At 44.7% G+C, this 26,873-nt stretch overlaps 1 protein-coding gene across 4 annotated transcripts in view; it reads left to right on the top strand.

Annotated features, from left to right (window-relative positions):
- Lrrc8b (leucine rich repeat containing 8 VRAC subunit B) overlaps positions 1-21,342 on the top strand; it is a 69,453-nt gene extending 48,111 nt beyond the window's left edge. For 3 of the 4 annotated variants that reach the window (XM_036200634.1, XM_036200635.1, XM_036200632.1), the window contains 3 exons: positions 5,360-5,456; positions 8,716-10,877; positions 16,970-21,342. In XM_036200634.1, the coding sequence (XP_036056527.1) occupies positions 8,739-10,877; positions 16,970-17,242 (2,412 nt within the window). In that variant the 5' untranslated portion in view covers positions 5,360-5,456; positions 8,716-8,738 and the 3' untranslated portion in view covers positions 17,243-21,342. Of the gene's footprint in view, positions 1-415; positions 637-5,359; positions 5,457-8,715; positions 10,878-16,969 lie in introns of all 4 variants that reach the window. The other variant, XM_036200633.1, reaches the window with a different exon arrangement.
- The last annotated feature ends 5,531 nt before the right edge of the window (positions 21,343-26,873 follow it).

Below are 26,873 nucleotides of genomic sequence, written 5' to 3'. Positions count from 1 at the left end.
ATGATGTATTTCGTGGCTCATAGATAGAGTAAAGCAGCGTTCCTTAGCCTTCAAAACAACTTAGAGCTGAACGCAGTGGAACACTTTAATCTCAATTCTTGGGAGGCAGAGGCAGGTGGATCTCTGAGATCAAGGCCAGCCAGAGATACACAGTGAGACCTTGCTGTCAAAGAAACAAAAAACAAACCAAGTCAGGTTCTTTGGGATTTCAGGATTGTAGTTCATTCAGTAATTTTAGCTTATGTCTTTCATATTTAATTTAATTTTATTTGTTCAGTACTTTTCTCCTGGGGCTTCCAGTGAATAAAGTAATTTTTATCTAGGTTATTTATTCTTATTTATGATTGCTTAACAAACTCATCAGGGAATTACCTAATGACCATTACCTATGTCCATATGCTTTTTCTATTGACAGAAACTCTGACCCCTGTGCCCACAGAATATTTTCTTCCCTGCCTTTCCTGATCTGACCATCCCTCCACACCTCTGCAGCAATTCTGTTCTGCATTCACCAGAGTAAAATGATTCCTCTCAAAGAATTCTTTTCTGAGGCTCTGTTCCGTCCCTGAGTGGTCACGGCATTCCACTGTGGATTAAGACTCTGTTACTGGTTTTTGTGCTGACATGATCTCTGAGGTAGAGTGACATAGACCTTCTGAATCTGTGGCCTGAGATTTCCTCCCGAAATCAACTCCATTGATGGTCAGCCTAAAGAACCTGTTGGACCTTGGGAGGGCCTCAGCCAAAAGCCCAGGCTGGGCTCTGGGTCTCAACAATGGCCCAAGTACAGCCCTGTGGCTGGGGCATGCTGGACTTTGCAGGCATCCCAGCATCCCAGCAGACACCATATGGAATAGCCATCATTCGACAGAATCATGGGAAATAATGACGTTTATTTTAGATACTGAGATTTGGTGTGTTTTCTGACAGACCAAGTAACAATGGCAGAAAGTGGTATCTTGAAGCTGGGCAGTGGTGGCCCACGCCTTTAATCCCAGCACTCAGGGAGGCAGAGGCAGGCAGATATCTGTGAGTTCGAGGCCAGCCTGGGCTACAGAGTGAGTTCTAGGAAAAGCTCCAAAGCTACACAGAGAAACCCTGTCTTGGAAAACCAAAAAAAGAGAAAGTGGTATCTTGAAGTGCGGTGCTACCATAATGAAATGTATGGCTCCAGCACAGGGCGAAGCCGGTGGAGAAGGCCTGTGAGCTCGTGAAAATAGTCTTCATGGCGATCGAGGGCCAGAGAGGAAGCTGTTACTTAGTAGAATTATGCCCTTGTTTTGTATGGACAGAAGTTCAGCAAACCATCACCTACACGGAACACTCAGAGGAACACTGGAGTCTCCTTTTCTAGACACAGTAATCCAAGTGTTGCCGGAGAAATGGATTAAGGAATGTGCAGGTTTCAAGCAGGATTTAGAGGAAATATTTCCTGTCTAAAACTGTCTAGGATCCCAAATAAAGTGGGTTTTTTTTTTTGTTTTTTATTCCTTGATTCGGCACCTCACAAAAGGGCTTAAAACAGAAATGGCCTCAGATGCAAGCACTGGATTCAGGGCAGCGCTGTCAGAAGCTCTTGATTTCACAGTAAAAATAAAAGTCAGGGCACATGTGTAAGACCCGCAATAGAAACTTGCGAGTAAGTTAGGGCAGTACTCCCTCCATCCGCTCACCCTGAGGTGAAGTCCCATAGCATCCTGGTCTCAAGTCTCAACTCAGTTTCATGGCGGGGTGAAACTTTTGCAGGAGGGGTAGTGTGCTTTACACATAGGAAACATGTAAGTCATTTATGACCAGGAGACTGTTGGGGCATAGAAAAGTACAGCCTGTTGTCTCTGCCTTTCTCCTGGACTAGCCTGAGACTTCCTTGATAAGTAGTTTGTTTGAACAGAGAACTGTGTAGGTTCCCGTGTTAGTACCAGCTACCTTACCAGTATGAGGACGTCTGGGGCTGGCCAACACTGTGACAGAAAAGACCCATAAAATCTCGATGAATAAACCTTTGTGGGTACCGAGTAGGGAACAGTTAGCCAGAACCCTTCCTCCCAAATGCTCCTGGGTTCTGGCCCTGCTGCCTGCTCAGGCCATCTCACAGGTTCTATCCCTGTGAATGTGCCCTACACAAACATCTGAAGGGTTTTTGCTGCATTTTGCATTTCTGCATGTTCAGTTTCTCATGTAAATATGTGTCGTATCTTAATGTGTTGAAACTGTAAGATCCTATAATGTCAGAAAGTTGAAATCTAAGTTCATTTGATCCATTTCTTTCTGAACGTCTGTCTGATCTTCCTGGGTGGTCATTAATTTTACCTCAGTTGATGTGTTCATTAACTTTCTGCTACTATGACAAAATACTTAGGATCATCATCAACAAAATGCGGGGTCATGTTCCTGGTCGGTGGCCCCACTGCTTTGGGCCTGTGATGACCTGGCATGCTATGGTAGGAGAATTCTATGGAGGAAACCCTTGCTTTAGTTATGTGTCTGAGATCAGAAGCCCAGATCTTTGAAGCAGAATCAAGTTCTCAGTGCATAATGGCTGAATACCATCTGATCATTGCTTGTTTATTTTCACTAGTTATTTTGGAAATGATTTCAAAGTAAAAGAAGGACCGCTGGGAAATCTAGATGTCTAACTTGAGTGTTGTTGTTCCAGTCTTGGAGACATTGGGATGGGGTTGTCGGATGAATTCATATGCTTTGAAGAGCTTTGATGACTTTTTAATGAGATTTAAAAGCTGAAGGAATGGGATTGGGACCATAAAATCCATTACTCTTCACATTATTTCTTTGAAGTGATTTAGTGCATTTGTGTGTTAGAACTGGAGATCTCATTTGGACTGAATTCTCCTCATTGTTTGCTAATATGTGGTCTGGAAAAGGTTTAGGGCACAGCGTTCACTGGCATAATGGCTCTAACTCTAAAGCGCGTCAATTAGGAAAACCGGCGTTAGGTCAGGAAGGCTTCAGACTTCTTATATATCTGTAAACCCTGGTGCAGGACTTAAAGATGGAGTCAGTTCAGTAGAAAACATTTAGTGGGATTAGCTATGAATGGGTATTAGATGGTATGTGACTGTGTAACTAGAAAAGTTACAGAAAAACGACACTTGAACCCTTGTTTCTGGACTACAATAGAACTCAGTTCTGATGCAGATGCTGGGCAAAGAGCTCAAAAGCCTTTTCTCTAGCTTTTGAGAAAACAGACATGGCAAAATGAATTAGCTCTACTGAGGTCATGTGATCTGTGGACAAGGCTTATAGTTAGAGTTCCAGTTGTAATGGTTTTTTCCTGACAGTTTTGTTACATTGAGCAAGGGGAGTTCTTTGGGCCAATTTTTCTTTCCCATGTTTATAACACATGAAGATGTAGTGTTTATCTCACTGGATTGTTTAAGTGTGAAACAGTTTCAGATAAATAAAATGTTCTTTGAATGCAGATAGCCAATTAAGATATTAGTTGTAATGTTTTTATTTGATCTCATTAATAAGAACTTCATCAAAGGAATCTGATGCTATGGGAGATGAGGTGAATTGAGGAAAGTCTTACCAGCGAATGTCCAAACTTCAGACATTGAGACATGCATGGCATCACCTACAAGTGTGTTGGCCACATTCATATATCATATATTCCCATATCCTGGCATGCATGCGCAGCAGCTTAGTCATGCCTGGTCATGTTTTAAAAGGCAAGTGGAAAAGTTTCCAGTTAACTTGTAATGGTATCAGTAGAGCCAAACCTTCGCTCCTGAAATCCCCTGGACAGTTCGCTGCTCATAGTTTCTCCTTAAGATTATTTTACACAGTTACCTTCAGTTGTGGGTTTCTACCTCTTCTGTGATGTAGAAAATGTATTTGTAATAGTTAAGAGAATCTGTTGTCTACGAAATATCATGATGATAAACATGCTGAACATGACAGTTACCTAGGATAGTGGAACTTCCCAAGGAAGTCTTTTCTGCAAAGTAATGGAAGACTATGAAAATACATTTCATACATCAGATCACTTTGTTTGTTTTTGCTTATTGTTTTGAGATAGACTATCTTTCCCTCCCCATCCCACCCCTGTGTGCGTGTGTGTGTGTGTGTGTGTGTGTGTGTGTGTGTGTGTGTGTGTGTGTCTAGCTGTCATGGAACTTGCTGTGTAGACAGGTTGGCCTCCATCTCACAGAGATCCACCTGCTTCTGCCACAATGCCCAGCTTCAGATATCTTTTTAAATTTCCAGTGCTAGGGGTTGAACCAGAACCTCACACATGCTAAGCATCCATGATCTACCACTAAGCTGCTGCACACTCCCCTGGCACCTTTATCCTGCTCACTGCATGTAAACGTAGTTATGTAGTGATACATTCCAGTAGTCGGATTTCTGTGGCAACTTTAATCTGACTTTCTGCTTAGCAGGTGCCATATGTGGCTTCATAAGCCCAAAGGAAATTCTAAACATACCCAGTAATACCAGCACAAGATTACTACTAAAAGAAAGTATGACTATAGTTTGAGGTTTGTATCTTTTGCTGGTTCCTAAGTACTTAATCATTTGTTAAAGGCTGATACCTTCAGAGCAAATATAAATCTTCCCAACCTTCTCAAAAAGGATCCTCGAACACTAAAAATCATTTCTATATTAAATTATTTAAATTAAATAAAATTAAATTATTAAAAGTTGTGGATGTAGCTCAATTTTAGACTGTGTGCTTAGCTTGTCCAAAGATGCTGTACTCAATCCCTAGCATTCTAAAAGCAGTGTTAGCATTTGGAAATCTTCTTAGAGTTCAAGGTCGTCCGTGTCTATGCAGTTAACTGCCATATGCCATTAAAGGAGATTCTGAGATCGGCTCTTAGCAACCGCAGGCTAAAATAGTATTGACACGAAGGCTGACTGTGTCCAGTGACAGCACTTCAGGGAGGGGACCTGTGTGTCTTGTGTAACAGTAATGTTTTTTATCTCATAGCTGATGGACTTAGTAGGCCGGATTTTTTTGAACACTGAATTGTTATTTGAGCAGATAGGTGGTTTTAAGTTGGAATAGAAACTTCACGGGTCAGTAAGCCACCTGACAAGTCTAAGTAAGATGAATTGCATAGGAGGCGGGACAAGAGAGATTGACATATGTAAGATGCTTGGGAAAAGTGTTATAGAGGATGTTTGCATATAGCACACTGAAATTTCTCCATAATCAAAAGGAAGTCCAGGAATGGGTGTAGTCTGAGGCATGTGGGTAGGGTCCTGCCAACAGAGCTTTGCCAAGATGCGCCTTAGGCGGGAGTGAACTGACCTATGAAAATACATCTTTGTAACAGTTGATGGAGAGGGTCTCTGAAAACAGTATCTCCAAGGTATTTCTGCTTCCTCATAGGATGAAAACAAACTCCGAGATGGTGTGTCTAAGAAACTTCAAAAGGTGTAGACCTCCTGATTGAAGTGTGGTGGCTTTGATTCATTTCTTCATGATAGTAAGTATAAATACATACAATGTTGTTTAGGTCAATGCTGGCCTGTAGTCTTGGTTGAGCAATTGTTACTCCCTGTCAATACTTTCTTCATTATTTGAGCTGTTATTTCCTCCCAATATCAGCTTGAGATATTAAATGACTATAACTCTCAAGAACTGTAGGGAATGAGTAAGTTCATAAGCTCAGGCTGGAAAAATCTCTGGAGATGATACGATTCACTCTTATTTTCCATTACAAAGGAATATTTTCCATTACAAGAAATTCCTGGTGGACAGTCATTTTCTCCATCAAGACCCGGCTAGGACAGATCCACTTAAATGATGTTCCACCAACACACAAAATCAGATGACTGGCCTCACATGGTAGCACATACCAATAATTCTACCAGAAATTCAAAGCCAGCCTTGGCTACATATCATGTTTAAGCCAGCCTGGGCTACATGAGACCTTTCTCCCTAAAATATGTCTTTATCAACCTTCTACTCAGCTAGTTCTGCCTCTGAAACAAATCCACACATTCTTTCATTTATGAGGAACATTTTGCCACTTTTTAAAGGAGACAGAAACTGTCTATTCACCACAGATGAGGTACCAACAGAACGAAGAAACTAATTCCATCCAGTCTTGCTTCAACAGTGAGTTCATAGGGGTTACTGCCAGGAGGAGGGGCAACAGACCACAAAAGCTGCAATACTATAAAAATAAAATAAAATAAAATAATAAAAACATTCCTCTAGCCCCCTAATTCTCCATTCTCCCCCAATTCCATCTCCCCCATCATCCTTCCATTCCTTGTGCCAGCACCCCCAAACACTGGGTGCAGCTCCAGTGGGAGATAAACTCTCAACTAGGGGCCTGGTAATATTCCTTAGCCTCCCAGGAGGCAATGTTAACGTCCCCATTACCTAATCACAGGCCTAGCCATCACCGTACCATGTTGTGTGTTTCATTGCCATGACTGCACAGTCAGTGTGTTCTGTTGGTCACCAGAGCAGTCTGATCCATGGTGGCCTTGGGTGGTATCAGGTTCCAGCGTGCACACAGTGTTCCTTTCCATCCCTGCTGTTGTGCCCGCCTTGTGTTCCTCCATCGTGGGGGTTTGAGGTAGCCACTCCTGATCAAGCTGTTGCCTGTTTTGTCTTTAACTGAGTGTTAAGTCCCAAGCACGATCTCACTAAATAGGAACAAAACTGCTGCCTTGTTATCTGGGATCACTGTTAATCTGGCCAAAGGTTGGGTCACTATTGAGCATAAACATTATCACACGGTTGGCTGAAAGTATGCACACTTGGTTAAAATCCATGAAGTTTTCTTTTTCTTAATGTTATTTCATCCAGTGATGTTTTCTATGAACCCTTTTCTATTGTGTTTTGGGTATTTTTTTTTTTTTTAACCAGAACAATTCTGTGAATCTCATGTAATTCTTGAGATTGGGATGGAGGGCAAGCTTATTTTGCTTTGACACAAAATTGTGGTTAACTGCAGTGAGAGTAAGTCAGAATGAGAAGAGTTAAGGATCATGTCTACTAACAGAGTAAAGGAGGAAAGACCTGGTGGATTTTAGAGTCTAGCCCTGCATCTCTGGAGGAAACTGGATACATTTAAGATTCTATTCCAAGGGAGAATTTAAATAAAAAGAGTGAACCTGCGTCCCAGGAGGTAAAATAAGGGATCAGGGGGTGTGTTAACGGGTGGAAGAAGTCAAGAAGAAGCCCTTGGACATGGGGTAGGTCTGCCCTGCCAGCTACTGTGATTTTTTTTGTTGCTGTCTTGGTTAGGGTTTTTATTGCTATGAGGAGACACCATGACCTCAGCAACTCTTATAAAGGAAAACGTTTAATTGGGGCTGGCTTACAGTTCAGGTGGCCTGCAGGCAGACGTGGTCCTGGAGTAAGGGCTAAGAGTCCTATACTTTACAGGCAACAGGAAGTCAACAGATGCTGGGTGGTATCCTGAGCATAGGAAACCTCAAAGCCCACCCCACAGTGACACACTTCCTCCAACAAGGCCACACCTAGTAGTGGCCCTCCCTGTGAGATCATGGGGCCAATGACATTCAAACTACCACAGTTGCTGTCCTACAAACACTTTGTACGATTCAACGTCTCCCTGTGTGTGACGCTTTGCCATCTTACAGGCAGTCTGGGTTTTGCTAACTAGATTTGTTTTTGAGAATTTGGCCCTTTAGGGATCAGGCCCTTACTCTTCTTCCTACCTTATACCCTCACTGCCGCCCACCATAATTTTTGTCAAGGCGAGATAACCTTGCCTGTCCTCCTAATCCCAAAAGGATTATGTGAGCCAAACAGAAAATTCTCGTTTTAAGCCCCACAATATCATGAACACATTGGAAGGGGGTTCTTAGGAAACATTACTGATAATTTGTTTTAAAGGGTCTGCGTTTTATACACCTTGGTTTTGAGGGTAAGAATAACCAACAAAGAGACATGTGTCCCTGTAGCCCTGGGCTGTCAGTTTAAACATGAAGTCCGGAGGCTCCTCTCCTCCGTTCCTTTTTAAACCAATACTGCCGTTTCTCCATGTTTAAATGCTCTAAAGTATGCACACAGCCGTGGAGGCCTGGAGAAAAAGGGGAGATTCGTGTTGCCATTTGCTTTGTGAGGACTGGGGGGAGTCCTCCAAGCCTGGGGGATACTTCTGTGAGGCAGCGCTTGCTCAGAAAGGCTCTTGGTGGTGGTTGAAATAACTCTTTGGTGGTAAACAACATTCCAGACGGGGGTCTGTCTGGGAAGGAGCTTATTTGGGTTTTAGAGGATAGAGCATGTAGTGTAACAATAATTAACCCCGCCCGCCCGCAGTGGAGTTAAAATCCAGGAGGCAACTGAAGACCTGCTTCAACGCTGTCCCCAAGGCCCTTTACAGGAGTGTCATCAAGTGGTCCCCAGACTTTATAGTTTAGTGTGGTGTAGGTTGGAAATGAAACTAGAAGCCTTACCTGCCCATTGATTGGTTCTCCTTCCTGAGTTTGACCTCTCTGCTAAAATTCTGCCAGGTAGGTAGAACGAGTGAGTACAGGCATTCGCATGAAATGCACCCTGGGTGCTGGTGCATACATGTAATCCCAGCAATTGGAAGAGAGAAACAGGAAGAGTGGGCACTTAAGGCAAAGCCTCAGCTACATAGTGAGTTTGAGGCCAGCCTGGGCTACCTTAGACCCTATCTCAGAACACAAACACAAACCAACAGAAAGGTACATTGGAATGGTTTCAAGCAGGGTTTCTTTTCTTTCCCTCTCCAGTTTCTGTTCTCTACAAGGGAGTCATGATTACACTAACAGAGTTAAAATACCTAGCAGACGCCCAGTCGTCCTATCAAATACTAAAGCCATGGTGGGACGTCTTCTGGTATTACATCACCCTCATCATGCTGTTGGTGGCTGTGCTGGCCGGAGCCCTGCAGCTCACCCAGAGCAGGGTTCTGTGCTGTCTTCCATGCAAGGTGGAGTTTGGCAATCACTGCGCTGTGCCTTGGGACCTGCTGAAAGCCAGCGAGAACATGTCCTCTAACTCGGGCATGCTACTCCCGTCGCCGCTGCGGATCCAGAATGACCTCCACCGGCAGCAGTACTCCTACATCGACGCTGTCTGTTACGAGAAGCAGCTCCACTGGTTTGCCAAGTTTTTCCCCTACTTGGTGCTTCTGCACACGCTCATCTTTGCCGCCTGCAGCAACTTCTGGCTTCACTACCCCAGCACCAGCTCCCGGCTGGAGCACTTTGTGGCCATCCTTCACAAGTGCTTCGATTCTCCGTGGACTACGCGCGCCCTGTCGGAAACAGTGGCCGAACAGTCAGTGAGGCCCCTGAAACACTGCAAATCCAAAACCTTGCTCGTAAACCCCGGGGGTCCTGCCGACAATGATGCCAGCAAGCAGTCATCGCCCTACCCACAGGCGGGCTTGGAGTCACCTGGCATAGAAAGTCCCAGTTCTAGTGTCCTGGACAAGAAGGAAGGTGAACAGGCCAAAGCCATCTTTGAAAAAGTGAAAAGGTTCCGCCTGCATGTGGAGCAAAGGGACATCATTTATCGGGTGTACCTGAAGCAGATAATAGTCAAAGTCATCTTGTTTGTCCTCATTGTATCCTACGTTCCATATTTTTTAAGCTGCATCACTCTTGAAATTGACTGTTTGATTGATATGCAGGCATTCACGGGCTATAAGCGCTACCAGTGTGTCTACTCCTTGGCAGAAATCTTTAAAGTCCTGGCTTCATTTTATGTCATTTTGGTGATACTTTATGGCCTCACCTCCTCCTATAGCTTGTGGTGGATGTTGAGGAGTTCCTTGAAGCAGTATTCCTTTGAGGCGCTCAGAGAGCAAAGCAACTACAGTGATATCCCTGATGTCAGGAATGATTTTGCCTTTATCCTCCACCTGGCCGACCAGTACGATCCCCTGTACTCCAAACGCTTCTCCATCTTCCTGTCAGAGGTCAGTGAGAACAAACTGAAACAGATCAACCTCAATAATGAGTGGACGGTGGAGAAACTGAAAAGCAAGCTTGTGAAAAATTCCCAGGACAAGGTCGAGCTGCATCTCTTCATGCTCAGCGGTCTTCCGGATAACGTCTTTGAGTTAACGGAGATGGAAGTGCTGAGCCTGGAGCTCATCCCTGAGGTCAAGCTGCCAGCCGCTGTCTCTCAACTTGTTAACCTCAGGGAGCTTCACGTATACCATTCGTCTCTGGTGGTCGACCATCCTGCCCTGACCTTCCTAGAGGAGAACTTAAAAATCCTCCGCCTGAAATTTACTGAAATGGGAAAGATCCCACGCTGGGTGTTCCACCTGAAGAACCTCAAGGAACTGTACCTGTCAGGCTGTGTTCTCCCCGAGCAGCTGAGCACCATGCAGCTGGAGGGCTTTCAGGACTTGAAGAGCCTGAGGACCCTCTACTTGAGAAGCAGCCTGTCCCGGATCCCCCAGGTGGTGACGGACCTGATGCCCTCCTTACAGAAGCTGTCCCTCGACAATGAGGGTAGCAAACTGGTTGTGCTGAACAACTTGAAAAAGATGATCAACCTGAAAAGCCTGGAGCTCCTCAGCTGTGACCTGGAGCGCATTCCCCACTCCATTTTCAGTCTGAACAACCTTCAGGAGCTGGACCTCAAGGAGAATAACCTAAAGACCGTGGAGGAGATCATCAGCTTCCAGCACCTTCCGCGCCTTTCCTGCCTGAAGCTCTGGCACAACAACATTGCTTACATCCCCGCCCAGATCGGAGCGCTGTCCAACCTGGAACAGCTCTTCCTGGGTCACAATAACATTGAGAGCCTGCCCTTACAACTCTTTCTATGCACCAAACTACACTACCTGGATCTGAGCTATAACCACCTGACCTTCATTCCAGAGGAAATCCAGTACCTGACCAATCTGCAGTCCTTCGATGTGACCAACAATAACGTGAGTAAACCTGTGCTTGCTCACGCTGAGCTTGCGGGGTGGAACGTGGGGGACTGGTGGGGGCAGGGCACGCTAAGCCTCATCCCCTGTGATCCTGATCCAATACCAAAGCCCTGACTATCAGATTCTTATCTCACACATTATCGTGGAGGCATCAGTACGGGTCCTAACCCATAATAGTTGTTCAACAAATTTTCTCATGATTCTCTTTCCCCATTTCCTGCACAAATATCACAGTTAAAGCATTTAAATTCATTAATTAGTGATGGTAGAGCTGACTTTTGTTTGGGAAGGTCTTGAGCACTTAGAAAGCTTGGTAAAATTTACCAAGAATAACCTTTTTAAACTGATGGAATTATGAATTATTCATAAATTCCTTTTGTTATACAGTAAGAAAAAAAAACCTTGCAATCTGCACATGTCTCTAAAGAGACAATTCAGAATGAAAGGCCTGGCTCAATCATGCAACAGTAGGGCTTCTTGGAGTCTCTTTCCAGCATCCATACTTGAAAATGAACCATAATTTACATTAGTTAAGGAAAATGTAACTTCACAGAAACAAGGGGAAGAAATGAGTCATTTCCTAGGTTAAAATGTGAAGTAGGAGGACAAAGGGAAACTATCTTGCTGGTCTGACGGGCCAAAGAATGAGGGTGACGTGTGAGAGGGAGCCCTGAAATCCAGGCAAGAGCATCCTGGTCTCTCCACGTGAGGAGTGGGCACTGCTGCTTTCTTCCAACACAGCCCAAAATATATATCTTCTGCGCTTAGATTTGACAGCATGGGTATTAAAAAGATGCCAGAAAACTGAGATGAGAAAGAAGCTCATGTTGCTTTTTTAGAATGCTGAGATTCATACATAAAAGAAGTGTGCCCCAGCCCATGGTAAATGAGAAATCCCTCAGCCTGAGGTTTTAAAATTCCAATAAAATTCCAATAGACCAATTTGGACTGGCAGTATACATGAGAATTACCTGAAGAGCCTATTAAAATACACGTTTCAGGACAGCCCTATGCCAGTAAATACACACAGAGATGCATCCACAGATACACACACACACACACACACACACACACACACACACATATAAAGCTTCTGGTTGAGTAGGTCTGGTGGAAGACACCCTGGTTTGCATCTCTGAAGTCTCTGGATGCTGATGCTAACCTGCTTGCTGATCAGCAGAAAATGGCAGTGAGGTTGAGTTGATAAACTAGTTTAGATTTCATTGCTCCATTGTTATAGCTAGAGTCAAAAGTATGAATAATTGTTTGGGAAAGCACTGATTCTATTTGTGATACGGTGAAGTCGCCACACGAATACTTAGCTGGCCATGCCTTACTTGTATGAACACGTCAAACCCTTTGGCAGGTAAGCTTAGAGAAGCCTTAAGACCATTGGTGCTTTTTTTAGGGGTAGAATTTGTAGCAGGCTTTCTTGGACCACCAGCCCCCAAATCATGACACAGAGGGTTACTAGTTATGAATGCTCAGCCTTAGTTTAGGTTTGTCCCACTAGCACTTATAACTTATTTTAACCTGTTTCTCTTCATCTACATTTTGCCTCAGGGCTTTCTACCTTTCTTTCCTTCTGTATGTCCTACCCCATGGCTGGCTGGCTGGCCCCTGGTGTCTCCCTCTCTATCTCCTTCCTTCTCTCTTCCAAGCCTAGATTCTTCCTCCTACCTAGTCTCTCTGCTTGCCAGCCCCATCTACCCCTCTACTACCTAGCTATTGGCCGTTCAGCTTTTTAGTAGACCAATCAGATACTTAAGAAGGCAAAGTAAAACAAACATAACACATCTTGGCCTAGTTAAACAAATACTCCACAAGAATCAATATTGTATTGTCTTTTATAATCAGATGGCATATAAGTTGGGTATAGACTCTCCACACTTCAATTTTTTTTTTTCAAATTAAAGAAGTTACAGGTTTTAAACAGCTGGTGTCTGGTTATGTTTTTCAGGACATAATTAGGCAAATTAAGACCATTAGTACCTGTGATGACAAGTGTCTTGACTGGTTGGCTGTGTCTGAAAGGGACGGAGAACGTCAGACTCTTGATGTCGGACAGGTGCTCCCATGAGTAAAGGAAGTTACTTGACAGCGTAAGAAAGTCTTAGGCCAAATGCATGCCATGGCCAGAGTAGAATGGTGGATCCTTGTGTGCCTTGACTCCGAAACCTGAGCAGGGGTCTGTTGCTGCAGATCTCAGGGTGAACATGATACCTGTCAATGGGTCAGGAATGCTCTCCCCAGAGTGCAGAGTCAGAGAAGAGTAAGGAGACGGAGGTAGCCAGTGGAAGTCCCGGGAAGGTGGCTCCCCTGTGCCTCCACCACACTGCCATGTCATGTGTGTGCATGCAGACAGCCCTAATTAATGGGTCACAAAAGATGGCTCAGCTGGTAAAGGTGCTTGCCGCCATGCCTGGACTGAGGGGGAGGAGATAAAAGAGGATAATGGGAGGGACCTTCTTCAAAGAGCAGAGTGTGTGCTAGAAATCATGAAAGAATAAATACTTTTAAAAATACATATTTAAAAAAGAAATTAGCCACTGATAGAACCGTGTGGCCTAACAGTGGAAAGTTGGGGGGAGGCAGAGAGAATATTCTTCAGTATGAGTGTTGAAGTATTTAAACAAACCTTGTTGGTGACAGCCACAAGTGTGAGAATAGAACAGTCAGGATAAGATTTCTCGTCTAGCTACACAGTCCCTGGGAGACTGAGTGTGCATTTGACATGAAAAAGGAGCTGATGTATGGCCGCAACTGTCCAGACTTATATCAGCCACCCGGTGAGGTCATTGTTGAAGAAAGGTGGGGATTCATGTTTCATGTGGAGATGCAGATACCTAGGAACCATCTAATCTTGAAGATCTCATGGTTCTAAGGGGGAAACTAAAATATTTATGAAAATTCTAAGCATTCATAATGGCTACATAAATATGTATTGTAATATAAATAAGATACCATTTACTAAGAAGATAACAAGCTTGTCATAGTGGCACTGGAAAGTTAAGTCTGCAAAACCAAACCTGGGAACAGTCAAGAAGAAAGTCAGCAGACTCCAGGGAAGAGACCAGAGCCGAGATCAAGCGCAGAGGGGCACAGCTCACGCACTGTCACATGCATGCTGGGCCGGACACCGTTCTGCCTCTGCTCCCTGCTGCAGAGGCTCCCTGTCATTGTCCTTTCCCTGTGGCATGCTCAATTCCAAGCTCACATGTGAGCATCTGGTTCTCTCTTCCTGAATGCCCCATTCTCTCGATACAGGGGACCTAGGGACAGAGAATCTGCTAGTGGTGAGTTCTGCTTCCTGCAAAGCCATGAACAGAGAGTCCCCAAGTCAGGGCAGTCCTCAGGGGACAAGTGTCCATGGCAGAGTCCCCAGAGCCCCTAGCACAGGAGGGTAATAGGTTTCTCATAGAAAACATCCATTGTTTCTCTTTGAATCATGTTTTCACCCCAGACTCCTCAGTGCCTTTAACGTGTGAATGCACACTTGTTTCTCCAAGAGGAGGTTGGATTTGCCATGTGTTTGAGCAAGGTATCTTTTTCTTAGGAATTTGTGGGAAGATGAAACACACCTTAATAACTAATGTAAAAATCTAGAAATCGTGTATGATTCGGTCTAAAGCGACATGTTCAGAGAATGACACATAATTTTATGGAACTGGTTTTGAAAATAGGATCTCATGTGCTCTAAATTTACACCACCAAGGATGACTTGAAGCCTTCCTGCCTCTGCAATGCCAGGATACAGGCACACTCCGACACACCCAGTTTATGCCCATCTAGAGATCATACCCAGAGCTTCATACATGTTAGACAAGCACCCCAAAACCCGAGTTACACTCCCAGCCCCAGAATCATTTTTATAATGAGTACTGTTCTAAGCCAAATTTGTTTGGTGTTATGAACTTGAAGGTAAGCTACTTTTTAAATGTAAATAACTTAGTTCAGGATACAGTTAGTTAACTGAAGGAAAAGCTCCCCTTCCTAACTTAGGAAATTTAGATTAAGTAGTTAAGGTAGGACCCCTGCACCTCAGCTAAGCACTGGTCTGGACAGAGAACCCCTTAGATGACCCCTCAGCTCACAAGAATAGATGCCACCACCTCTAGTCAAAGTGGCGCAGAGTCAGAGGACCTGGTAGCCCCTGGCATTGGCCCAGCCCCAGAGAGACTGTCCGCCTCCCCGTGCAGTCCCTGTCTCCATTGAGGGCCTCAGAAGTCACCAACCCCACAAAGTCAGAACTGTGGGAGAAGATGGGAATCCGGTGGCAGGGACGGGAGAGTGGTGAGGGCATTGCTTCAGGATGAGCACTGTGGGAAGAAGTCTCCTTGCGTAGTTTGTGGCCATGTGGAGCTGGAGGAAGGGGACTGTGGAACTCCCGGGTGTGGTGGGGGCTGGGGTGCTCTCCTGACTACCTACCTGGGACGCGTGCATCCTTGGTGCAATCGTACCAGTCAGTGCGATTCTCCGGACAGGGCTACTCCACTGGAGGTCATTTTGCCCCCTCAAGAGACGCTGGCTGAAGATAATTTGAGGCTGGTATAACCGGGAATGAGAGTGTTCCTGGCAGCTAGGGGTAGAGGGGAGGAAGGCTACTAAACATTACAAGGTACAGTGCAGCCCCGCAGCCACAATTGTCCCACCTAAGATGTCCACAGCTTGGAGGCTGGGTTTTCATGCAGCCCGCTCCAGACAAATCTTAGAGCCTTGTGTGGCGCTCCGCACCTTCTCCCAGCACCTGGAAGCCATTCAGCACATGTTTACTGAATGCCAGGGAGCCCTGCCTTCCCTCTTTCCAGAGTGTCTCCCAAGTGCCAGCTGAGCACGTCTATGTGGGACCCAACTTCTGAGCTAGAGAGGGTGGCTTTCAGAGCGGCTCCCTGTGTGCCTTTCTGCTCTGCCTGCCTTTTCAATATTGAATCCACGTAGGTAATGGTTTACATCTGTGCCTGAGAGGAAACGCAATAGGCATGCAAATTTTCCTTTGCTTATGTCTTTTTTTTGGTGTAGAAGTGATCAATGTTGAGCATTTTTAATGCAATTTTGCGATTTTGAATTTATATGGAAAGAATCCTTTTGAGGAGTGAGCCCTGTGCCCCTCAGAGCTGGCTCAGTGGGGTTGCATTAGGCCATCAGAGGATGCCATTACAGCCCTTTAGTGCCCTTCATCCAGGCGCAACAAAGCCACTTCCTGAACTAGGGAGCTAACAGTTTCATGGTGTCACAAACCATTACAGGTGGGCTTTCTAGTCCACAGATGCCTCTCCCTCCCGAGGCCCCCAATGGAGCCATGAGTTGAAGGGATGGTACACGCTCAGCTTCTTCCTTGGGGGTCTCATGGTGAATCCATTTCATTACACACTCAAACACCCTGTTCGTCATGGAGGGGAGCATTCAGCTGCGGCTGCTCTCAAGTTAGCCCAGCTGCGGGTTATTTGCCATATTTAAAATTACCTCACAGTGTCACGTGAATCTTCTAATGGGTGTGAGGGCATAGGAAGAGGGCAGGTACTTGGAAGTGTGTCTGTGGAGATGGGAAGTGTATGTGTAGATATAAGCAAGCCCTTTTTTGTTTCATCTGTTTCTGTAACTACTGACTATAAAATTTTAAGGTTCATTCTCTTAAGATAAGCAGTTTAGGAAATAGCCTTGCCTGCTCTCAGGAGGCTCTGGGGCGTTGCTCACTGATTAGCACCGTAAGATCTTTATGAGGGCTCTGGAGAGTAATTTATTTCTGATCCAGGACTGAGTAACTATGATTCTGCCAGGTTTACAGGCTCATTTTCTTTAATCTTAGAAACACTGACTGTATAAGTACTTTCTCTTTGAGAATCACGTTGAGCATTCAGAAGCACGTTGGTTGTCCACCCAAACTCAAGAATGTGTAGCTGTTCAGTGGCCATGGCTTCACTGGCTACTCCTTTCTCTTTTGTCTGCACCTCAAATTTACCACTAATGTGGTATCTTTCCCTGTGGACCTGCAGGCATGTTTCTGAAGAAAGGTAACTGGATTGGAAGTACATGCATGTGCTATCGGAACCAGTCAAAACCGGTTTCACTTGCTTCTTTTCTCCTTGTAGATTGAGATTCTACCAGATGGGCTCTTCCAATGCAAGAAGCTTCAGTGTCTGCTCCTGGGGAAAAACAGCCTGACAGATCTGTCCCCTCTGGTGGGTGAGTTGTCAAACCTCACCTACCTGGAACTCGCAGGGAATTACCTGGAGACACTGCCTCCCGAGCTGGAAGGGTGTCAGTCCCTGAAGCGGAGCTGCCTGATTGTCGAGGACAGCTTGCTCAACACGCTCCCGCCTCCCGTGACAGAGCGCTTGCAGACGTGCTTAGACAAATGTTGACCTGAGGCTCAGACTCACAGCCAAAGCAGTTTTAAAGTGAGGCCCCGGGGCTTAAAGGAGAATGAACTTTCCTGAGTTACGGAGATGAAAAATGACTGGTGGATATGACACACCATAACCAGAATCCTTCCCAAATAACCCAGTATGAAAGCAAGTAGGAGGAAGATGTCAGCGTTGCGGTTTTGTGAATAAATAACTGATCTTTAAATTATTGAGATGTTGTAAAAAAAAATAAATGAAAGTATACATTGAGGTGGCCTGAGAGACGTGCAGTTATGGAAACTTTACCTTTCAAGTCTTATCTCCAGGACTGTGTGTTTTTCCTCTTCTTTTAGCCCATTACTTATGTGCATTCTTGTTTTCCTGACTTTCTTGTCACCAAACCCATAAAGACTCATCAGCACCAATGTCCTTGATGTGTGCTCCCCATTGGTTTGATTTATAGTCTTCCTTTTTTTTTTTTTTTTTAAGCAGGCCGTGTTGGGCTCGGCTTCCTCCCCACTTCCTTCCTCTCTCATCCTGCTGGAATCCTCATCTGGTTCTCTCTGCACAACAGTGCACATCCCTGGGAGAATTGCTAACTCTTGGCATTCGCCTAGAACGGGAGCCAGGGTTCCTAGGACATGTGGTCCTCCGAGCATCCTAAATGTTGATGTTTTCTCAGATTTGTCTTCTTGTCTGGCATCAAAGCCTTTTTAAAATATGTTAAGAGTTTTTATATGAGACATACAATATTTTCTACAGTATGGTCGTAGACTCTACATCTGTGAGAATACTTTTTGTAAGGTACAGTGAACATGTGCATCTCTACAAGAATTTACTGGTTCTCAGTTTGGGCTGATTGTGATTCTCATGTTTGTATGCATTCTGCTCCAAAAAGTTTTGTACTCTGCAGCTAATTACTTTTGGATGACAAAAGCCTTGTGTTTTGTTGTTTTTTTCCCCCAAAGTCTTTGAGGGTTTCTGTGTGAGAGGACAGCTGCACCATCTACCTCTGCTAGTGCGACCGTACAGGTACAATCCTCAACTACTTACAAACTGGTGGACGGGAGAGGACAAGATCTAGATTGGAAAGTTTGGAAAGTTGACTAGAAAATACTTAGTAAGCATTAGATAAAAATGTAGGGCGTACCTCCATCTACATGATCTCTCAGTATGGTTCGATGGAAGCTGTCTATTCACCACTCAGCTGACGTCCATCTCACGCCGTTTAACTCCTGGGATATATCTTGCTTCTTTTGACAGAAAGCTTTGTGTTTGGTTCTTTATTATCATGCATATCATTGAATAAATAAAATGGACCGGCTCACTCTGGGGAAATGAACATTGTAGTTTTTTTTCTTCTCTATTGGATCTAGGCATTTATGAACTCACCTCTTTTTGGACATTAACTGTCAAGTAATCCTTTAACTGCATCTACACAAAACTGGAAAACACTATGGGTCAAGAATCTTCTAAACACAGAACTGTGGTGTGTAGTTTTTCTCTTGATTTGTTCTAGAAAGATGAAAGTGAGTCTTAAGTATAAGAAATGCCTCTTTTCTTAGCTACCACATATGCCTGACGTTCAGAGAAAAGAATTAGCAGAAGAAACTGGAACAGAGTTAGTTACAAAGGATATATATAGAAGGCCCAAAAAGCTGCCTAACGCACTGTGAATGGCAAGAAATAGACTGAAAATTAACAGAGCTTGCCTTCATTAGAACGTCCAAGTTCTCAGGGAACCAGGGATGACCAGGGCAGCTCTCTCTGGGACCTCACAGACAGGTCCTGGTATAGCTAGGTTTTTCTTATTTTTACTTTTTTAAAAATGTGAGTTGATGATAAATGTTTTCCAGTAGAATCATCATGTGGACCAACTCCAAAGTTGGCTGGAATTTTCTGAAGTTTTGAATAAATGCTTTATGTGAGAGAGGTTTCAATATTGTCAACCATACTTCTTATGGAAAAAAAAAATCCCACCCTTTTTATAGGAAAGAAATTGAAAACACAGTTCAGATTTTCTAACCCTAGGACCTAACAAAAGAGAACTTCCCCATACCTTGTTCCCCAGTGCAAGCATCATTGGATAACTCTCCTACCTCCTCAAAGCAATTCTCTGGAAGGATGATCAATTGTGAGGTGTAAGCCACTTTCCCCACACTAGGCTGTTTTTGCTGCTGGGAACCATATAGCTCTTGATACCACAGTTCTGAGATGTCTTTTGAATTTAATGCTTATGCAACAATGTTGAGGTAGCTTTTCAAGCTAACCAACACTAATGAACAATACACTACTGCCCAACTGATGGAGGTCTGTGTTAGCATTGGCTTCACTGGCCTGTGTCAATAGTCACCTAGTACCTAACAGAATCCTAAATGAAGAAAATGAAATCATCCTAATTATCATGAGACTTTCCAAAAACCAAACATAAATAATCAAAAGCAAAATTTTGGCTTATGCTACAATGGTATGGGTTCATTTTATTTGCATCCACACACAAATACAGAGAGAGATATGTGTCTCATATTTGCAAATTTTGTTTAGGTTAGTCTAAGGACAGTAACTTTTTTAATTCATTACTTTTAATCATGAAGTATTTGATTTCCTTTATCATGATATTTAAAATCAAACACTAGTTTGAGAAGGTGCCATGTGTTCCCACAAAAGTGGAGGGTTTTTTTTTTCCTTGTCTATATCAGGGTGGATCTCTGTAGCATATTGATGATGCATTTTCATTTTAATCTCCTGTGTATCACCATATTTCTCTGTTACTAATAAACAGGTTGATTCAGGGTACCTGGAATGCTTGGGGTCTCAGTGATCAGGCAAGCTCTAATTTATCTGCTGTAGTATGCTAATGTGGCTTATGTATATAACATTATCCCTTGATAGTGAAATGGTTCTCGTGTTTTAGAATTCAGATATCATGCTTAATTAAAATATTACATTAATATTGATGGGTTCGGTAAAACAGCCAAACACTTACTCTATAGACTTGACATTATTTCCTTATATTTTCAGTAAAATTACCTGTCCATCTTTATATTCATGTCACACTGGTCCATCCACATCCGGTGTCTTTGTCCTCACCCACCTCCCTGAGTCTGACCCACGCCGTATGGAAGCGGTGTCCTTGTGCTATAGCATTTGCAGGGACGTGTGCTCAGCCTTCATGGCTGCTCCAGGAATCCAGCTTCTGCGCACTTTGTTTTCATTGACTACATATTGCATTAGTCTGATTACTTTCTGGAAGATAAAAGACAATAATGAGAGAGAGAAAGGAAGACATTTTGCATCTTGGAAGAAATGCATATATTTAGACAGTGTAAAGAAGCAATACTGTAGAATGTCCTGGGTGTGGTGGTTTCTCATCTGTACCTGTGTGATGTGCTGAAGCTGGGGAGCTACAGAATGGCTCCCTTCCAGTCTCTTTGCCCACAGCTTCTACATCCAGTGACCGCTGTCTGCTGTGTAGCCTCTGCAATGGACTTCATGAACTATACTCTCTTCAGCTTTTTAAAAAAAAATATGCACAATTTCATCAACATGGAAGTATTAACACAGATTATATGAGCCAGAGTACTGAGTTGAGATGGCCTCTAGTTGAACTTAATCACATACTTAAGTTTTGAATTTAACACAAAATATACCATAGCTGGAAAAAAAAACCAATTATGAATGCCTTCTGCATGTTCACTATTTCTAACAGACATGGTGCAACTTTAAAAATACAAAAGGGTGTAGCGTTAGAATGGCTGTGCTCATCTACTGTGTGTCAGTCTTAATATCAACATTGTACAGTAAGACAAAATTCTAAGTTTCATTCTAAGTCATATCATGGGCCACTCGAGTGGAGACACTCTTCTCTTGGCTTCCAATGAAGGCTAGCATTTGTTACTTTATCTTAAAATACCATATTTTGGAAATGTGTATCTGGGTTTTGCTTCTGGAATGAATTACTAGCAAATGTAAAATTGCGTTCAGTGTTTTTGGCCCCTGGATTTAAATGCCTACATTCTGTAGATTTGGGTAAAATTTGCTGTTTTTAAAGTATCTTTTGTGTAAAAAGATCAGATTTTTGTAATAAATGGTGAATAAAATGGATCAGTGGAAACTAGCCGGTCTTGTTTTGTTTGGTTTTTGCCTTGTTCTTTCTGTGGGTGCTCAGCGACCAGCAGCAACTGCCATCTCTCACACTTCTCATGTTATTTAATAGCATGATGGATTTTCACATTGACAGGTAAATCTCAGTCTTTGGGTTTTCCGAGTGTGCAGCAATGGCCGCACATAGCCAGCCTCGGAGTGAGGCGTGGATTTGCACTGGCATATGCAGGAGATGGGAGTCAGGAAGGTCCTTGCCCATCTAGGATGACTATTCAAACCATGCTGATCCCCACTTTTCCTCAGAAAGTTTCAGGTGTAGATGTCCAAAACCCAGCTCTGCTCCCGACCCTTCTTGTTGGCACTGGTTCCTTCGTGTGCTGTTAACACCAGTGCTGAACAGTGTACCAGATAAATGAAATCTAAGTAACTGTAGAACACCTCTCAGCAGGCTTAGTGAAGGGAGAGAAAACTGAGTTACTAGACGAAATACGTGTGTGATAATCTGATGTTTGGAATCATGGGGCTGGGAAAAGGCTGAGCAGGTAAACACTGGCCCTCCAAGGGCCAGGACCTGAGTGTCAGTTCGGCATCCAAGTAAAGCCGCATCTGTAATCCTGTGCTCTTAACAGTTAATGGGAGGTGGCGGCAGGAGATTGCCCAGAAGCTGGGGGGACACTGATACCTAAGGTCCTCTGACCTTCCCACTCAAGCTGTCCTGTGAGTGCACCTGCAGACATACGCACACACGAACACACACACACACACACACACACACACACACACACACACACAACCTTTTCTTACTCTGTTCCCTGAGGCCACTGACAACAGGAAGCTGGCAATGGAACTCACCACTGAGGTAATACGTGAATCCTGAACCAGGAAGGAAAGGAGCCGGGGTGGCCTGCTGCCTCTGGCCATGGGCTGCCCTGAGTGTGTAGGAAGGAGAAACACATTTTACAGCTGCAGCCTCAGTTGCCACAGGCTTCGCCTTTGCCAGCCTTCTGGGAAGTGCTTGGATGAAACAGGGACCGCAGCCCGGAGGAGCCTGGCAGTCCCCGGGGCTGCTTCATGTCAAGAGGCTCCTCAAGAACGTGGTGAGGGGCTTGACTGGGGAAGGGGGGCTGTGTGGGCTACTCTGGGCCTGGATTTGCATCTCTGGAGCTGTAGCCTCTGTTCAGCTTTTGCTTCCTTCCCTGGACTCTGTTCCCACTCTGTGGCTCCTACAAATAGCCACAAACAACAAACAAAAGGGGGGGAGGGTCAGAAGAACAGCCATTTTGATGTGTAGTCTTTAAAAGTTCAACCCCATCCTCAATGTGTTGCTTCCAACTTGACACTTGATACATAAGCTTTTCCGTCTCTTGGAACAAATTCTGTAAAGCCTACACTGAAATTTTCTAAGTATTTATACTCAAATTACACATGCATTTTTTACTCTCTACCTCCCCCTGCTGCTGAGAGGATTGTAACCCAGAAGCTCTCTATAGTCAAGGTGGCTCCAGGTTCTTTATTGGGGGACTGTGTGATTCGTGCTGACCTTAACTACCAGAGAAAAGAGACTCCATGTTTTCTGTGAACCCCAAATCTCCTGAGACAGCCCCAGTTCCTCACTAACTTTTCACTTCAAAAGCCTCTTCTGTCCAGCTTGTGCCATGTTCTAAACCCCCCTGGTAATTTCTCTTCTAGAAGCTGCCAACTAAAGTGGCATCTCAGACTTAGCCTCTCTACGCCCTCCTATGATTTTTCAATCTGCAGTTATTTCAGCCAGGCTTCTCACCCTTGGAGTGAGGGCCTCATGGGTAAAACACCTATAAGGTTATAAAGCAGCCCAAGCTAGAGAGCAGCTGTGTTAGAATCTAATTTCTTTCCTGGTGTGGTCTTTTAACCAGTTTCTGCCTCAGACTTAGTTTCGCCTTGCCTTGGCCTCACTCGGTGACTCCATCTCAAATGAAATTCACCAAGGCGGCTCCTTGCGGCGCCTCCAGGCACCAGGACCACACTAGGTGTGACCCCTGCGGCTCCTTAAGAACTTGATGCCCAATTTAAAAAAAGAAAAAAAAAAGACAAACACGGTTTGACTAGCCAACAGATTTGGTAAAGATGGAGAAACGGGTTTTCTGTTCATAAATCATGGGCTTTGATGTCAACTGTCCTTTCAAATATGATTCTGCAAGAGAAACCAAAAGACTGGTGGGGATTTAGAGGTCTAAGGAGGAAGAAACCCGTCATCCGTTCTCAACAGTCCAGTTAGCATCTCCCAGGCCTCGTGGGTAGGCCGCCAGTGGCCAGGCCTTCCCTGCAAGCGCTTCACCTTCTTGACCCACTTCATGTCCCTTCCCAGATCACATTCCCCTCCCCCTCACCACCCTCATCCTGCTCATGTCCCAAGCTTACATGTCCTTACCATCACTGAATCTCATCGCCAAGAATATTAAGTAGATAGTGCTCCCAAGAGGACACTTTGGTTTATGCTCAGCAAAATTAATATTTTCAACATTCTCTCTTCCTAGAAGGTAGTTTCTTGCCATATTTTTAAAACTGAAAGAATAGGATTTCCTCAATAGGTCGAATGGAATCAGAGACATTTTTTTCCATTTTTTTTTTTCAATCAGGCAGAAGATGGAGTTAACTGGCCCCATATTCCCAATTATTCAAATGACATTTAGCCCTCTTGCAGATTAGCAACCCTAGGCACCTGTCCAAATGCACTAATGTCTATTTCAGCTTGGCCTGGCACACGGTACCTGGTTCCTGGCCACAACTACTTCCTTCTCAACAGGAATTAGCAAGCAACAAATTAAAAGGCGATTTTGCTCTTGAAATGCCTCCCGGGTGTTAAGTAAAGCAGAAGGCTTTCCTCCTCGAGTTACTCACTTGCACCACTAGGGGGGATCAAACACCACCTGTACGAAAGGAGTTCTTACCTTCCCTCCCAAAAATGCAGTGGCTTCACGCCCCTGCCTTGCTATGGCCATAGTAGTGCATAGAGTGCTCAGACCCTTTGAAAGACGGCAGTGCCTCTCAATTCTCTGAGTCAATCAAGCTGGCCTGTTCACAACCTTTCCTGGGCAGCTGCCCCGTGCGAAGGAAAAGCTCAGAGGTCTCTTCCATGCCATGCCCTCCTTCCTTATCCTCTAATCTAGCCCTGCAGATAGAACTTGCCGTGAGAAAGCACCATGGAGAGATTCCTGAGAAAAGGTCACAGCCCTGGATGGAGATCACAGCACCTGCTGATGGAGAGAGCAATGTCATGCCTACCCCTGTGTCCACAGCCTCCTGCTCTGCTCCACTGGCTCTGGGCAGCACAGAGCCTCCTGTTTGGAAGAGCCCAGATTAGCAGCCACGTTTGCTGCCTAGCGGGTCCACCATACTCCCTAACAAGCTGCAGCTTTCCCGTTGGGAACCCACTTTGATGAGAAGCTCTTCCTGTGCACAGGGCATTGCTGACTGTAGGTTCTTGTTCCCATTTCACACAAGCAACTCAGCTATCAAAGAGACCTCTGATGGGAACCATTACTGAAAAATGTCCAGAGTGCATCCTGTGGGCTTTATACATGTCATTGATGTTTAAAGTGTAAGTAGGCAGCATTTTGTGGGTGAAAAATAGGTTCGGGCAACTTGCCTGCCATACTGGATTGTAAGATTATACAGAAAGTCCATAACACAGCTGGGTTTTGAGCTAGAGGCCAAAACTTGCACCAGATCTCTACCTGTTACACTAGCACTGCCAAGGTCGAATGTCTAAGGAGTATTGGGGTTTTGAGTACTAATATGCCCTTTCTAATTTGAGAGCTCTAAATTAATATCCTGGGACATAGTATGCAAGCGCATGCCAGCATACACACACAGTTTTAAACACGTTTTAGGATAAATATGTCATCCGAGTGACTATTTTTAAATTGCGTATATTTAAGCATGCATAACTTTTATTTCAGTGGTTTAACCCAAAGCTTTGTGCATACCCATTCTCATAAGAGGGACAGTGAGTCCCACTGGGCAGTGTAGCCTAGGGCCCCTGTCTGTTGAACAGTTGTTACCACTGTGGTCTTGCTTCCAGTTGCTAAGGGAGCTCCAAGTTTGGGTTTTATTGGAGACAAAGTTACAGATTTAGTCCCTGCAAGCTCTGATTTATTATAGGAAAATGCTGGCAGGCATCTCAGACTTGCAAAATGAATTCCTCACACAGTTCTGCTACACTACCCCTCTGCTGTGGACTTAGCTCCTCGGAGCATGAGGAGGAGGGACGAGACAAGCTGCAGCGTCCTTATTGAATTCATTCCTTGTTCCAGATAAGAAGCTGTGTTCCAGGCTGGAGAGATGGCTCAAGAGGTTAAGAGCACCGACTGTTCTTCAAGAGGTCCTGAGTTCAATTCCCAGCACCCACATGGTGGCTCATAACCATCTGTAATGAGATCTGGCAACCTCTTCTGTGTACATAATAAATAAATAATTTTTTAAAAATGTTTAAAAAAAAAAAAAAAGAAGAAGAAGCTGTGTTCCCAGCGAGCAGACCTGCTGCTGTGACCCCAGCTCTGCCCCTGGTCCTGACTGCACTGCTGAGCACAGAGAAAGGCAGGGCCCGAGCTCTCCCACCCACTGCTTTGCATGCCTGGCTCTCTTGATTGTCCTCAGTTCTTCAAATTGCTCACTCTGAGACATGAGGCACAGGGAACCTCCACACAAATCAAGTAGCTCAGCTGCCTCCAAGGCTCGCTCACAAGGATGGACTGCAGTGCTTGGGCCCCAACCCACCTGCACTAAGATCTGCTAATGAAAAGATGATTTACTGTGGCTCAACCCTACGAACTGTCTTCCTCCAAGAGACAAAGAAACCAGCCCTTTCTCTTTGTTCCCTCTTTGGTGACAGTCGGTGTCTGAGAGTTGTTTAGGCTTTTTGCAAAGCTGGCAATGAGCTGAACGGCTGCTTGAGTATGGGTGTCAGGTACACAGGGTAGGCTCTGGTGAGCCGGCAACTAGACGGGCCTGGAAGACAGCAACATTCTTCTTGGAGGGAGCCCTGACTGGGGGAGTCTGACCGTGCTGAGGACGATGGAGGAATCACAACCCCATCGTTTCCAGGGTGGTGTGGCCCTGTAGGCATGCCCGGGGTTCTGCTGACCTCTGAGACGTGGAAGCAGGTGGGTCCACTGTTGCTTAAGCTGTCTGCTGACTCTCACCTTTTGATCATCACGAAATGAGTGGGGACATGTTGATGAGGAATAGAACTGAGTAATTTTTTTCTTTATTTTTAAAGCTTTTTTTTTTTCATTTTACATACCAATCCCGGTTCCCCCTCCTGCCCCTTCTCCTATCCCTCCCACTCCTCCCATTCCACCACCCCCCATCCACTCCTCAGAGAGGGTAAGGCCTCCCTTGGGGAGTCAACAAAGTCTGGAATACTAAGTTGAGGCAGGGCCAAGTCCCTCCCCTCTGTGTCAAGACTGAGCATGGTGTCCCACCCAAGGGAATGTGTTCCAAAAAGCCATTTCATAAACCTGGCATAAGTCCTGGTCCACTGCTAGGAGCTCCCCAAACAGATCTG

The sequence above is a fragment of the Onychomys torridus genome, chromosome 10 (assembly GCF_903995425.1).
Source record: "Onychomys torridus chromosome 10, mOncTor1.1, whole genome shotgun sequence".
In the NCBI taxonomy this organism is placed as follows: domain Eukaryota; kingdom Metazoa; phylum Chordata; class Mammalia; order Rodentia; family Cricetidae; genus Onychomys; species Onychomys torridus.
Note: the sequence above shows the minus strand (reverse complement) of the source record. Positions and strands in the feature narration are given on the sequence as shown.